The 16780-nt window shown below is 37.5% G+C and overlaps 1 protein-coding gene across 1 annotated transcript in view; it reads right to left on the reverse strand.

Annotated features, from left to right (window-relative positions):
- LOC143018948 (60S ribosome subunit biogenesis protein NIP7 homolog) overlaps window positions 1-16252 on the reverse strand; it is a 51751-nt gene extending 35499 nt beyond the window's left edge. The window contains exon 1 of the mRNA XM_076174604.1: window positions 16095-16252. Within this exon, the coding sequence (XP_076030719.1) occupies window positions 16095-16150 (56 nt within the window). The 5' untranslated portion in view covers window positions 16151-16252. The remainder of the gene's footprint in view (window positions 1-16094) is intronic.
- Between the last annotated feature and the right edge of the window lie 528 nt (window positions 16253-16780).

A 16780-nucleotide genomic window follows, 5' to 3' on the forward strand; every position in this document is an offset into this window, starting at 1 on the left:
GCCATTTCTAAATCTTCCGTATATTCTATTTTCCATGACGTAGTTTCACCGTTTCCTGTGTATTTTTGAGTTCATCATTCACATATCTATAGAATAGTTGGGATCAATCTTTACATTTTTCTATGATGTCTTTTTCATAGTTTCTTTTTTCCTATCTGCACACTTTTACATATTCATTTCTATGGTTCATATATGCCACTTTCCAGTTTTTTTTTTGTTTTTGTTTTTTTTATCTCCCCACCCATATTTTCCAAGCTCTATCTTTTCAAATTTTGCCTCACTGCATCTTCTGTTGAACCAGCACTTAATGTACACCTTTTCCCGTTTCTGTCTTGGTACATATTTATCCACTCCTTCATCATAAATTTCCATCAAAATCATCCATTTATCTTCCAATTGTGCCTCATTATTGTAGAATTTTCCCAATTTGCATTCTGAATTTCTCAGTTTCCCAAAGTCTGTTTTGTTGTACATCAGTATTTCTTATTTCTATATATATTTCCTCCTTTAGTTCAACCTCTATTAGTATGTGATCACTTTTCCCAAATGGTGTCTTGTATTCAATTTAATCCACAATTTCAGGTTCTGTTGTAAATACTATATCCAGTTTTGACAGTTCTTCATTACTTCTATATCGGGTATTTTCTTTTACCCATTGTGTCATTGTATGTTCTATAGTCATGTCAAGTAACACATTTACCCATAGATCCTCTCCGCCTTTCACTGTCATCTCTTCTCAACTGATCTTGCAGTTAAAATCTCCCATAAATACCAGGTTATCTCCATCCTTCAGCATCTCATATAATGCCTTGTATCTTCTAACATTTTTGAATCCTTGCCCTCTTTCCAAGAGCCCGTTTTGGGGGGAGGGGACACAAATCACCAAACTTTCTACTTTTCATCTCGCTGTCTTCAACTTTTATAATGATCATTTCCACACTGTTTTTACCCTCTGTAACCTTCCTCACATTAAAGTTTTTCTTGGGCAAAAACATGATTCCTTCTCCCTGTCTCTTTCTGTTTTTAATCCAATTTGGGAATGGATACTAAGAGGAAACTGTATGAAGGATTGATTTTGCCGACAGCACTGTATGGGGAAGAAACATGGAACATAAGAAAGAGAGGATGAGTCTGAATGTGTTTGAGATGAGGTGCCTCAGAAGTTTGATAGGGGTTATGCTGGATAGATTGAGAAACGAGGTGAGGAGAATGGAGGTGGAAAGGGAGTTGGGAGATAGGGTTGAAAGCATATTGGGATGGTTTGGACACATGGAAAGAATGAGAGAAGAAAGATTAGTAAAAGAGGTGTGGAAAGCAGAGGTGGATGGAGTGAACATGAGGGGGTGACCAAGGATGAGATGGATGGATGGGGTAAAAGGGGCATTGGGAAAGAGGGGAATGTCTGTTGAGGAAGGATGGGAGAGGACAAAAGATAGGGGTGAATGGAGAATGGTTGTTTATGGATGATGCTGTGATGCATGAGGGGTGGGGGATGAAGAGTGAGGGATGAGGGAATATGTGTGAAAAATAAATTGATGCATCCCAAAAGGATTTCTTCCTGTCTTCTCCATTTCTGCAAGAAGGTATGGAAAGGGGGGGGGGGGTTCGCTGATTTAATGAAGCAGCCTTGCTGTGGATGTGCTGTGTCTTGTGACACTGCTTCTGACCCAGGGCAGTGGGCGAGATGCAAGGATGACCCATCATCCAGGAGGGAGGGAGGGGGGTGGATGGGAGTGCAGTATATGGGGATGGAATGGGTGGGAGTGGATTTTATGCCTTTGTTTTTTTGCTACCTCCCTTGTAAGTGGGAAAAAGCCTTTGGTATATGTATGTAGAACAGAACAATTTATCATGCTATAATTTATTCACCTTCCACATCTATCAAAACATGTCATTTGGAAGCACTCATTACAACTCTGTTCAATAGTGTATCACTTTTAGCAAGATTTTTCTGTTATTGATTTACCATTGATGAAGTTCCAGGTCCCACATCACTGGCTATGCCATGCTTCACTCGGCCATCATATAGTATCAACAGTGATAATTATCCTTAATGCACATATCAATAATGCCATATGCTTTCATGAATAAGTTGGTCTTCAGTGCTTTCTTAAAGGTTATCATGGTATCACAGTTCTTGACACTTCCAGGTAGCTCATTATATAATCATGGAGCAATCTTTTCAAATGCTCTAAAATTCATTCCAAGTTAACACGGGGCTCAAAGAGCCTATGCTGCTCAACAGTGCATCTCGGAGCCATAGGGGTATCAAGATATAAGTCCTGCAGTAAATTCCTTATATATCTAGGTTTACTAAATCACACTGCTTGATGAGTCAGGAGACAAATTTTATCATGCATGCTTTAACTGGTAGCCAATGCAAGTCAGTGAGTACTGGTGTTATTCTTTCATTGGGAAGAAGGACTTTTATGAGTCTAGCAGCTCTGTTCATAACTAGTTTTAGCTTCAATAGATAATTAGGAAGTCCATAATAAAACAAATTACAATAGTCCAATTTGCAAATTACATGATTATGAACAAGTATTTTCATTGTATTTCCATCCAAATATTTCTTGAGAAATTAAATATTCTATAGATGATGTCCTGTTGTTCTTACCACTTGATTTATTTGACCCTTCAAAGATAGACTACAGTCTATGATCACACCTAAGTCTTTGAGTGTTTTTTCTACAATCATTAAGGCTCCATTAACCTGAAGAGTAAAGATGTCTAACTTTCTAAGATTATTACTCTTTCCAACAATTAGACATTCTATTTTACCTTCATTCAACTTTGAATTGCTTGGAGTTCATCCATTTTCCCACATCTTTCATTATCATACCTATCTTAACTTTAGTATTCACTACTTTATCCAGTAAAAAATAAAAATGTGTATCATCAGCACATAGTTTAAAGTCAACTCTATGTTTACTAAGTATATGCGAGACTTCACTTGTGTACACACAGAAGAGAACAGAGCCCAGTACACTCCCCCTAGGGATTCCTCTTTATAAATGTCAAGTGTCAGAAAATTATGTTCCTGTTTGTCCACAATAAGATTTGTTTTCAAGATAACTCCTCAAACATTTAAGTGCATCACCTTCAATTCCAATGTTCTTAAAGTCTTGATGTAAAATGTTGTGCACCACAGTATCAAATGTAGCACTCAGGTCAAGTAAAATCAGAACACTACACTTGTCTTTATCCATGTGTACAAGCAGATTGTTTACAACAGAACAGAGTAGTCTCTGTTGAACAAAGATGTCTATAGGCTGACTGATTATCAGGTAATACATTCACTAACTGGAGATGTTCCATTAACTGATCAAGAATTACTTTTTCAAGATTCTGGCAGAAATGTCAGATTAGATACTGGTCTAAAAGAACTAAAACACTAAGGATCTAGTTCACCCTTAACAATATGTTTTACATTTGCCCTTTTTTCACTCTCAGGAAAAACATTCTTATCAATGCTTGTATTAACCATATCAGTCAGTCTTTAATAAATTATTAAAATTCTCACTTTTCTTTATATCACTCATTGGTAATGGGTCATTAGCACAGTATGTAAATTTTATTCTTTGTGTGAAATTCTATTGCATTCACATTTACTTGATGGAAACACGATAACTTGATTTCAGGAGCTGTATACTCCACATCAGACTGACTCTCACTGACATTAAAATTCCTAATGTCTTCAGTTTTCATTTCAAAGAAATCAAGACACATATTTGCCAATTCAGATAAATAATTTAGGTGTGCACTTCTATAATTTACCTATTTTGTTTTAAAAAACTGGTCAATTTTAGAAGTGCACACTTACGCAATATAGCACTAGAAAATGAAATATTAATTTTGTAAATTATAATAATACATCCAAATAATATACATTTTTCTTGGCAGGAATCAATAAGAGAAAAGGCTGCTAAATGCTATACACTTAATAATGGAGCTGCTTGAGATGACAGCTTTGTTTGATAAATGTAGAGATTGAAATCAAAGTATGATAAATTCATCTGTTCTAACCTAACCAGCACTTAGTAATGCGATACCTATAATGGTAAATTTTTAGAAATGCACACCTACATGATATAGCAATAGAAAATTAATAATCAATTTTGTAAATTATAATACGTCAACATATTATGCATTTTTCTTGGGGGAAATTAATAACAAAAAAGTTACTAAAACAGATTTACTAACTAACAGAGTCATGGCAGGTGAATGATACGCCATATTTTGATAGATGCCGAGGTCAACGAAATGAAAGTTGATAAATCTGTCTATTCTAACCTATCCTACCTAAGTTGTACTTAGTTATATGGTACCTGGAATTTGGAAAAAGCAAAAATAGAATATTAGGTAAATATAAAATTGGTACAAAAGAAGTAAACTCAGAAAGGGACCTAGGAGTAATTATCTCAAATGACATGACACTAGACAAACATGTTAACAAAATAGTTGGAGAAACTTAAAGTTAATAAGATCAATGAAAGTAACCTTTGACTACATGGATGAGGAAATGGTAAAGAAAATAGTAGTTACACTGGTAAGACCAAAATTGGAATATGCAGTGTCTCTATGGTCACCTAGTACAATAAAAAACAAAGAAACTAGAAAGACTTCAAAGTTGACATATGAACAAAGACTGGACAACTAGGACCACTTTTATGGTAAGAATCACCTATACACAAGGGATGGAGTGCACTTGTCTCCCAGAGGATTTCGGCTCCTTGCTGAATCCCTTGAGCAAGAAGTAGGCATCCTACAGGGTTTTTTTTCGGGTAGATTACGTGGGAGTAGGGGGGGGAAGTATCGGAATATAGTTTAGGCAATAGAAACAACTTAGAGAAGGACTGTGTAAAGAATCACCAAAGCAGGTGGAGGGAAGATAAACTAAAAGTTTACTGTACAAATAGCAGGATCATAATTAACAAAATTGATTTGCTGCGAGGTAAAGCATGCGTAGAAAATTTTGATATTATAGCTATTACTGAATCCTGGATCAACATGGCTGATAAACATTTCCTTCCAGGAATCGAAATAGAAGGACATAACTTTTTTCATAAGGATAGTGTTGGCAGGAATGGGGGAGGTGTAGTACTTTTCGTTAAAAATACATTAAACTGTATTATCAACAATTCAATTAAGGAAGAGGACTGTACGGAATCTATTTGGGTAGAGATTATAGGCAAGAATAAGAAAGTTATTATTGGCGTCTTGTATAGACCTCCTAACCTCAGCATTGAGCAGAGTGATCCCGATTCATGAAATTCGCAGAGCATCCCAGTACAAAAATGTTGTGATCATGGGAGATTTTAATTATAGAAACGTTGACTGGGAAACTTTAATAGATCATGAAGCAAAGAAATTCCTAGATGTGGTGCAGGATAATTTCCTAAAACAAGTGATTACCGATCCTACGAGGGGACAAAATACCCTGGACTTAATTTTAACAAATAATGAGCACCAAATTAGCAGCGTAATAGTGGGAGATAGTCTAGGCTCTAGCGATCATCAAGAAATAAGATTCAATGTTATTTGGGAAAAATTAAAGAGTATGAATAACGTTCAAGTACCAGACTTCAGGAAAGCAAACTTTGACAATATAAAAACCTATTTGAAATTGAATACGAAATGTCATACAGACGTTTCGAACATTCTTGGTTCTTTGAGCGGGGCTGGGAGTGAGGTCTGGGTTACGGAGGGTAATATGCATACCTTAGGTCAGGTCATTTGGGGGCGAGGGCCCAACAGTCAGGTCAGCGATTTAAAAGAAATATATAGCAATCTAACTGATCTAATTATTAATGCACAAAACACATATATCCCCCTAAAACCAATATGGAAAAATAGTAATACTCCCAAATGGATGATGGACAGATTGAAACATGACATCGGAATGAAAAGAGGACTTTACATAAAAATAAAAAACGGGGAATCACACCTTAGATCAAGATATAACGAAATGGCAAAGCTGGTTAAAAGGAATACACATTCAGCGAAACGTAATTATGAAATCAAGGTTGCCAGTCAAGCAAAATCCAACCCAAAGGGTTTCTTTCTCCTCTATAGAACAAAAAATAAAGAAAGAATAGGACCAATTAAAAACGATGAAAATGTCATGATAGAATCGGAGGAAAAAATGAGTGAGGAGTTTAACAATTATTTTCTATCGGTGTTTACTAATGAGATGTTAGATAAAGTACCTGACTGCGATCCAATTTTCAGAGGGGATGAAGAAAGTAGTCTATCTAATATCAGCATTAGTAAAGAAGAAGTACTCAAGCAGATTGAAAGACTTAAAGCTACAAAATCTCCGGGTCCAGACGAAATTTTCCCAAGAATGCTTAACCACTTCCTACGGTGCCACACACGTAGGCGTCATGAGGAGCAAATGGGTACGTGATGATGCCAACGTCGGCCTTTTGATTGTATTTATTGTAGTCGTACCTACGTAAGATTCATTCTCTCTAAACTGGCTTCATCATATTTTCTATGGTTATCAAAATTCACGGGTGAAAGAGAACGAACAATTAAGCACTGACTTTATTTTTTATAATGCGATTATTATGACGCGACATTGCACATCGGGCAGCTAATGCTGCCAGACGTGCGATGTGCCCCGTATTGAAGGGGTTAAGGAGTGTAAATTTGAAATCTGCGACCAGTTAACTGAAATATTCAATAAATCAGTAGACACTGGTTTTGTTCCAACTGCTTGGAGGCAGGCAAACATTGTTCCTGTTTTTAAGAAGGGAGATAGATCGTCTATATGCAACTACAGGCCAATCAGTTTGACATCGGTTATAGGAAAAATGCTTGAATCAATAATAGTAAATAGACTCAGAGAACACATCGAAGGGCATAATTTAATTCGTGATTCACAGCATGGTTTCTCCAAGGGAAGTCATGTGTGACTAATCTTCTATCCTTTTACACTAAAGTATATAAGGCGTCAGATAACAATGAAAATTATGATGTTATTTACCTTGACTTTAGCAAAGCATTCGACAAGGTGCCACACCAGAGACTACTAAATAAAATCAAAGCCCATGGCATAGGAGGAAAAGTGTTAGAATGGATTAGAGCTTGGATTAGTAACAGAAAACAGCGGGTCACCATAAATGGAATAAAATCTAGGTGGGGCAATGTTACTAGCGGGGTCCCCCAGGGCTTGGTGTTGGGTCCCTTATTGTTCATTATGCACATAAACGACTTAGACGATGGGATAAATAGTGATGTTAGTAAGTTTGCGGACGAAACTAAAATAGGACACCTAATTAGGTCAGGAGACGACGCCCAGATTCTGCAGGATGATCTTAATAAATTGTTAACATGGTCGGTGAAATGGCAAATGAACTTCATCATCTCTAACTGTGGCGTGTTAAACGTAGGGCTACATAACCCCGAAAATAGATACAACACAGATAACACGTTTTTAGAAAAATCTGAGTGCGAGAGGGACTTGGGAGTTCTGGTGAGTCTGGAACTTAAAACCAGGAAGCAGTGCATTAGCACCAGAAATAAAGCTAACAAAGCATTAGGCTTCATTGCTAGGATGGTAACGAATAGAAGTGCAGAGGTAATTATCAAACTCTATCTAGCGATAATCAGACCCATCCTTGACTATGCGGTACAGTTTTGGTCTCCGTCCTACAAAGGATTACAAAGGCGGAGCATGCCGACAGGAGACCTTTTGGTCCATATCTAGGTTGGATGCAAAAAAAAATCATAATAAAATAATAAATAAAAACTATAATAATGTAAATAACAAATAAAATACATAAATAAATGCATAGGTATAGTTAAATAATAAACAAACAGGTAAATAGTAAATAATGATTAATTGACATATAACTAATAATAAATGAAAATCAGACAGACAAATGATAACAAAACAAAAACAAATAATATAAAATAAATTATAATCATTACAGCATCTTGCTTAGGTGTTTATCTAAATGATTCTTAAAGCTTCGAACTGAACTACATTGCACTACCTGTGCAGGAAGTTTATTCCATTCATTAACTACACGGTTGGCAAAGTTGTTTCTACCTACTTCCAAATTGAATCTATTTCTGGACAGTTTGAGACCATTGTTTCTTGTCTGATTCTCATTCAATGTGAAAATTTTGTCACTTTTGATGTTGTCAATTCCCTTTAAAATCTTAAAGACCTGTATCAAGTCACCTCTGAGTCTACGTTTTTTTAGGGAAAACAGATTCATATGTTTTAGTCGATTTTCGTATGATTTATTTTGATATTTGGAATCAGTTTTGCGGCTCGCCTTTGTACTTTTTCCAGTCTGTCAATGTCTTTAATGAGATTTGGTGACCATACGGAAACAGCATATTCCAAATGTGGACGAACTAATGATTTATATAGCTTGTTAATGAGTGATGGACTTTTGAAATCAAAAGATTGCGCAATCAGTCCTAGAATCTTATTTGCTTTCTCAGAGGCTGAAATACACTGCTTGGATGATTTAAGGTCGTTACTGATAATTACGCGGAGATCTTTTTCACTATCAACTTTTATTAAGGAATTTCCAAATAACTTGTAATTGTACTTACTGTTGTTTTACCTATGTGCATTACCTTGCATTTCAAAATGGACATAAATTCACTAGAATCAGTACAGAGAAGAATGACCAAAATGATACATGGGCTTAGGCACCTAAACTTACACTCTCTGGAAAGACGCAGAGTGCGGGGTGATCTAATAGAAGTGTCCAAGTGGATCAAAGGCTATAACAAGGGTGAAGCAAACAAGGTCATCATAATAAAACAACAGGGCAGGACTCGCAGTAATGGGTATAAACTGGACAAATTTAGATTTAAGAAGGAAATAGGCAAGAATTGGTTTACTAATAGGGTGGTCGATGAATGGAATAAACTTAGTAACCATGTAGTAAGTGCTGAAACTATCAGTTGTTTTAAAAAACAATTAGATAAATTTATGGATGGGGATGACAGGTGGTGATGGATACGGAGCTGCCTAGTGTAGGCCTTATGGTCTCTTGCAGTCTCCTTTATTCTTATGTTCTTAAACTTATTAACTCTAGTACAAAGAAGAGAAAGAAGTGATTTGACAACCATCTAGAAAATCATGAAAGGGATAGAAGATATACAAGAGGACACAAGAAACTTAAGACAATTACAGGATTAAAAAAAAAAAAAAAAAAGCTTTCCACACTGAGTAAAAGATATATGAAACAAATTGAAAGAGGAAATGGTGAGTGCTAAAACTGTACATGATTTTAACCACTTCCATACGGTGACGCCTACGTAGGCGTCATGAGGAGCAAGTGGGTATGCGATGATGCTGACGTCGGCATCTTGATTATATTTATTGTAGTCGTACCTACGAACTTCCATTCTCTCTAAACTGGCTTCATCATATTTTCTATGGTTATCAAAATTCACGGGTGAAAGAGAACGAACGATCGAGCACTGACTTTATTTTTTATGCGATTATCATGACGCAACATCGCAGAATCTTGCCTACAATAATGTTCTTCTGTAAATTAGTCACCATAACCCGGGTCCCGTTACATAACTTGGGTGGACAAATGTTTCGGATAACCATAAAGATACTACCTATCTTTAACCTTAACTCGTGAAGAGGAAGGGAAGGACTCGTCATAGAATTGTAGACGGATGTCTGAACGTCCATATCGTTATCAACTGAAGTATCTTCACTCCTATAAACCTTCTCTGGTTTGTCCGACTTATCGTATACCATCAAATTAATACAGTCAACGTCATCATTGGTAGGTGAAATAATAGCTCTTTCCTCGAAATAAGAAACGTTCAAAAAGTTATCCTTTAAGTTGTCGTAAACCTTCTCCACCAACTCTTCCCGATTCTTGACAATCACACCGAATCTAGGAGGAAATTTAATGTCCCCGCTTTCTCCGGCCCCCAAATCTAACAGTTTTTTTTGCGAATTTCCTGTTTTCATGGTCGTTAGCTTTGAGTCTCACGTTCTCTGTTAGTTCCAACTTAATCAAATCATCCCAAAAGTAACTGGACTTTATACAGTATTCGAGTTCGTCATTTTTACCACCTCCTCTGATAACGGGGAGAATCTGTCTAAAGTCTCCAGCACAAACGAAAACTATTCCTCCCATGAATCTGTTGACTTCCAGTATATCTCTCAACGTAATATCTAGGGCTGCAATCGTATTCCTGTTGGCCATTACAGCTTCATCCCACACTATAACTGATGTCATCCTTAATAACCGTGCCATCTCAGAGTTCTTCTTGATACCACATGAACGTACTTCATTGTATTCCATTAGTGGAATCTTGAACATGTTCTGAGCCGTTCTACCTCCATGTAAAACTGTTGCAGCGATACCTGAAGACGCGACTGCCAATGCTATCTTTCCCGTTGAACGAACTCTATCCAGTATAATGTTTAGAACGAAAGACTTTCCTGTACCCCCAGGAGCGTCTAGGAAAAAGCCATTGTTACAGTCTTTTCTGCCCCCTTCTACGCGTGCCATCACGGTTTCGTAGCAGAACCGCTGTTTCTCGTTTAGGAGAACCTTTTTACCTTCAACTTCTTCTGCTAGCCTAACTTTGTTGTACGATTTCTCTCTACGGATGACATTTGTTGTCTTTTCTCCGTCTCTTGAAGGCGGTAAACCGTATTGAACTATTCTCCCACCTCCACAGTTTAAACCGTTTTCTTGTATATCATCTAAGGCGTCCAGGTAAATTTTGTCATTGTACTCTGTTAATCCTCTGAAATAGAGGAAATCACTCGCAAACAGATCTTTAGTTTCTTCCCAGATATTTGACTGATCCTCTAGGCCAGAAAACACCAGCATACTCGCATACGTTGATCTTAGCTGTTTTCTGTCGTTTGTGTGATGAATGATCTCCATGATTGTCTGTTTCCTCGTTTCTTCATCGTTTAAGAGACCCATAGCTTTTACGGCTTCCCGAAAGGTTGGATGTGTTACCCCTTGACCTGTTCTAAGGTCTGTAAAAGATGTAGGACCTCTTTTATGTGTTAGAAGTAGACGCATATAGAAGAGTTCAACAGTTTTACTTGTTACAGCCTGGATCCTTCCATAAGAAGTTCTGGTCTTTCGTTCCGTCCATTTTCCCTTATTCTTTTCGTAGAAGAAAAAGTTTGGTACTTCATGGTAAAAGAGATTGGCAGCAAATTCGTTTTGGGAACATAATTTGAAAAAGTACGTTAGTTGGGTATCTAGTGTAAATCTAGTGAAACGACAGGAGGGTGACTTTTGTGAATAGGGAACTTGAATATCTTCCAAGTAGCTTTATTCGCATTAACGTAACGCGCCTCTTGGTAGTTTTTTACCTCGCTGACGATTTGATCGTTTTCTCCTGATTTTGTGAACAGAATACTGTCGAATCCTTTGTTAACGTACTTGGTAACGTATGCGATAGTTTTGATGGAATTTGAACATTCAACGTTGATGTGAGCGTTATATTTAAGGCACAGATACGGATTATAAGGGACAACCCACTTTTTATCTATTGTTGCTTCCTCTCCTTTAACTTTCTTGGTAAAAGAATGTCCGCCTTCCCCTACGGCTCTTCTTTTGTAAAGAGGGTACCCGTTGTTTCCAAAGAGAAGATTGTCCCTGCAAAGTTTAGGGAAGCCTTTTACACACAAATCCTTCCCGTTTACTGATTTTCCTTGACAACATGCTTGGGACTCGTCGAAACCCTTGCAAGGACCATGGATCATGCATGTTTTAACAGTTTCGAATAACCTTGGCTCTTTTTCTTTGTCTGGTATTTCAGCTGAGATGATTCTTCCCACTAATTCTGCGTCAACACGATGTTCCATCCACAAAAGAATGTGAACGTGTGGGAGACCTCTTTTCTGCCATTCGATGCTGTAAAGGTGAGCTTTTACGCGTCCAAAAATGTTCTTGTTGGTCAAATCATCCATGAGTTCGTCGACTTTCAACTTGAAGATTCTGCTGACTAAATCAGGTCTATCGCCCCTATTTTTCGAAGTAGCATGGGAACCCGTCTGTTGCGCGGCTTTGCTCAGTTCTTCCCAGGCAGGATTCATGGTAAAAGTTATGAAAAAGTCAGGAAAACCATACTTAGTGACGAACGCGAGTGCGTCCTATTGACGCTGTTTCATGTATCTTGGGCCCCCAACGTATGTTGGCGGAATAACGATACGTTGTCCAGAATTTTTACCGTCTTCACCTCAAAATCGACGAAACCACTCTGGACCGCGGAGACTTATCTTTTATATTACATTAGATTTTGTCTTATTGTTTCATTTCATTACATTTCATTTCATTTTCTCTCTCTCTCTCTCCAGCGATGGTCAGATCCTTGAGCTGTGGCCCTTTTTTCTGAGACATTTCGGGTTCCGGGTCTCGGCTCAGAAGATCTTCTTGAAATATTCTTCTTCTTTTATCTATTTATTTATTTATTTATTCTTTTTATTATTATCTATTATTATCATTATTATTATTATTATTATTTTTTTTTTTTTTCGTCTTTTTGAATTTTGTCATTTTGGTTTTGGTTTTTTATTTCTTGACCCGGAGGTAGAGACTTTCCAGGACCTGGGTCCTCGCAGCCTACCGTCACTGCAAGGAGAAGTGTCGGTCACGAAGGTCCTTTGTAGCGATGATAATCGCTTGGCTCGTTGACTCGGGTCCTCGAAGTCTGCTTCCCCGAACTCCCCAAGGGGCTTGCAACTTCAGAGGACTTGCACCCTCACTGAGGACTTGCACCCTCGTAGGACTTACGACCTCAGAGGACTTGCAGCCTCGAAGGGCTTACAACTTCGGAGGACCTGCACCCTCGGAGGGCTTACAACTTCGGAGGACCTGCACCCTCGGAGGGCTTACAGGGAGGTGTCCGCAGATTGCCACGCCGACTGAGCACTTGAAGGGTTTTATCAAAATCGAGGAAACCACTCTGGACCGCGAAGCCGCGGGCTTCGCCGGGGGCTTGCAACTTCAGAGGACTTGCACCCTCATAGGACTTACGACCTCGGAGGACTTGCAGCCTCCAAGGGCTTACAACTTCGGAGGACCTGCACCCTCGGAGGACTTGCAGCCTCGGAGGGCTTACAGGGAGGTGTCCGCAGATTGCCACGCCGACTGAGCACTTGAAGGTTTTTAACAAAATCGACGAAACCACCTTGGACTGCGGAGACTTATCTTTTATATTATATTAGATTTCTAAATTGACAACAGTTGCCCTGGCAACATGATAGGTGTTAGTAAGAATAGTATAAGAAGAAGGTCCTGCAATGTTAATGACATGCTCAGGTGATTTGTTGACCCATAAAACCTTCACATGCCAAGTTACATGTCAATTGGGCCAGCGGTTTGGATTTTATTGATTATTTCTAAATTGACAACAGTTGCCATGGCAACATGATAGGTGTTAGTAAGAATGGTGCAAGAAGGTCCTGCAATGTTAATGATATGCTCAGATGATTTGTTAACCCATAAAACCTTCACATGCCAAGTTGCATGTCAATTGGGCCAGCGGTTTGGATTTTATAGATTATTTCTAAATTGACAACAGTTGCCATGGCAACATGATTGGTGTTAGTAAGAATGGTATAAGAAGAAGGTCCTGCAATGTTAATGACATGCTCAGGTGATTTGTTGACCCATAAAACCTTCACATGCCAAGTTGCATGTCAACTGGGCCAGCGGTTTGGATTTTATTATTTCTAAATTAACAACAGTTGCCATGGCAACATGATAGGTGTTAGTAAGAATGGTGCAAGAAGAAGGTCCTGCAATGTTAATGATATGCTCAGATGATTTGTTAACCCATAAAACCTTCACATGCCAAGTTGCATGTCAATTGTGCCAGCGGTTTGGATTTTATAGATTATTTCTAAATTGACAACAGTTGCCATGGCAACATGATTGGTGTTATTAAGAATGGTATAAGAAGAAGGTCCTGCAATGTTAATGACATACTCAGATGATTTTAAGGGGGTTAACTATCTTTTCGGTGATTCGCTCGATCGGATTACGCATTTCCGGTCCTCCCGACCTTATTGTTTTATGTAAGGCAATGCAAATTTAACACAATGTGCAGGGGAATAGGATACATCTGTGACAGAAATTTCATTGAAATCCATTCAGAAAGTTTTACACTACAGATGATTTACTTGCAATTTTTAGTTATTTTTGAAATAACGTTATAATTCCAAAAGTACGAGGATAATAATAATTTCCTTTGGTGTACAGTTAGTAGACATCCAGATGTACCTAAATTAGTATACTCGTAATTCTAAGTGAAAAAGAAAGAAAGTCAGCCTTACAGCAAATTATGAAAAAAAAAAAAAAATCAACTTTAAAAAATTGTCAAAACTATATTTCAAGTAGGTTAAGAACGAATATACTAATTTTGTTAGATATAAGTATCACGATCATTTTCCAATAAGAATGATCAAAATTGCTTATTTACACACGAAGTTATGGTTACTTTTGTGCGAAAAAACTAGTTTTGAGAAAATAGCATTTTTATGTTCATATATTCACTACTCCATAAAAGTGCCTCCAAAGAGTATCAAATGCACATATCTACTTACATAATCCTTTGACCATTTCTGGGAAGTAAGCAGCAGATGTTCATTACATTTCTTTTGTACCCATGCCAGCTGAGAATCGTGACAATCCTAACCTTCCGTATCCTTCACATAATGAATGGTACACATGCATTACAATCCCTTTGCTAAGGTGAGTATTGTTGCACTTCTCAGGTTCAGAATGGAGCAAAATACTTCGGCAACTATCACATCTGACATATTTAGTTATGGAGTAGTGAATTTATAAACAAGAAATGTATAAAACAGGATAGCGCGTGGAGAAATTACGCACGCATACGCTGAACCCTTTTTTGATTGCACCGAGTGTGGTGACTGCTGCCTAACCTATCGTACAACAATATCAGAGTATAAAATTCTCAAAAACAACAACAAAAAACGACAAAATACAAGGAAAACAAACCATAGCAAAGAAAGGGGCGTGGCTGACAGGAATCTCCGGCCCTTTAAACCCGCCATTACCTGAGAAGGGTGGCGTTATACGTCTGGAAACCAGTCCCGCCGTGTTCAGGGACACCACACCAGTCCACACACGAAGTTTGACAAAATCGAGTATTTTTCACCGAAATGAGAGTTAACCCCCTTAACCCATAAAACCTTCACATGCCAAGTTCCATGTCAATTGGGCCAGCGGTTTGGATTCTATAGATTATTTTATAATTCTTAAATTGACAACAGTTGTCATGTCAATATGATAGGTGTTAGTAAGAATGGTATAAAAAGGCCCTGCAAGGTGATTTGTTGACCCATAAAACCTTCACATGCCAAGTTGCATGTCAATTGGGCCAGCAGTTTGGATTTTATTGATTATTTTTTAATTGACAACAGTTGCCATGGCAACATGATAGGTGTTAGTAAGAATGGTATAAATAAGAAGGACCTGCATTGCTGTTGACATGCCCAGGTGATTTATTGGCCCATAAAACCTTCACTAACCTTCACATGCCAAGTTGCATGTCAATTGGGCCAGTGGTTTGGATTTTATTGATGATAATTTGAAAATTGACAACTTCATGGTTGCCACGAAAAGGCAAATATGGTATGATGGAGATGTCTCACATTGTTTTTGACATGCTCATGTGATTTGTTGATCCTTAAAATCCAAGTATTCAGAATTTTTTTTAAATTGGACCGGTGGTTTAGAGTTAATGTATATTTCATTACCAAAACCTTTACAAATTACCACCCATAATTCTAACATTTTATGGTACATTCTAGCCAAAAATGCGGGCTAAAAAAAATAATTTAAAAAATCGTATCTACCTTATTTTTCAAGCTATTTCAAAAATTTAAAAAGCATTTTGTTTCTAATAAAGTTGTCTTTCATATGCAACAATAATTTAAGGGTTATTATTTTTTTTTGTGCCCGTACCTACGGCTACGGCTAAGCCTAAGGTTAATAGAAGAATCATGAATGGAACGTTTTACAAATTTTCTTCTATTACCACATAATTCCTAAACTTTTAGCTAAATATACCGCTTGTACAACATAAGAACTTACTATTTTGATAGCTTCTCAAAAAAAGTTTTTGTTTCATCATTTGTTAACGGCCGCATTTTCCAGTTCACACAACAAATACACTTCTACTACACGTTTTACGTTGTTTTGGATGGCCCATCTGTCGCACTAAAAACAAATGACGTCACAGTGTTGTCAAATTAAGGTGATGAAAAACGCTAGAATAGTGTAAAATCCGCTAAACATATGATTCCCTCTTTACAAGATTAGGGCCCACAATAGACATCAACGTTTCTCTTGCTCTGTCAAACACACGATGTTCCTGAAGTCTACAATGCAATAGTATTTTATGTAGTGTGGTCCTCATCAATTTTTTGCATAAAAGGTATAAAAGCATTGGAACATCCTACGAACTTGCAATGAAGGGTAGTGAATGGTAGACTGAAGAGGAAAGGCGGTAGTAATGAGAAAAAACAAGAATATATGGATTACTTGCAAGTTCGTAATAACTCGTAACTCATTATTAGACTTCAACTTTGTGCACAGAACTGTTTGCAAGGGAATGAAATTGACCACAAACGATCCGAACAAGTTCACCTAATCCGCCATGGAAACACATTATGATTTTACTTATTTTTTATTTGCCTCGTTCTTATAATTTTCATGTCGATTGATGCGGTTAGGATTAGGTGAAAATAAGAAGCTTGGATCGCATAAAGGTCAACTTG

The sequence above is a fragment of the Oratosquilla oratoria genome, chromosome 1 (assembly GCF_046742065.1).
Source record: "Oratosquilla oratoria isolate Oo_2021 chromosome 1, ASM4674206v1, whole genome shotgun sequence".
In the NCBI taxonomy this organism is placed as follows: Eukaryota; Metazoa; Arthropoda; class Malacostraca; order Stomatopoda; family Squillidae; genus Oratosquilla; species Oratosquilla oratoria.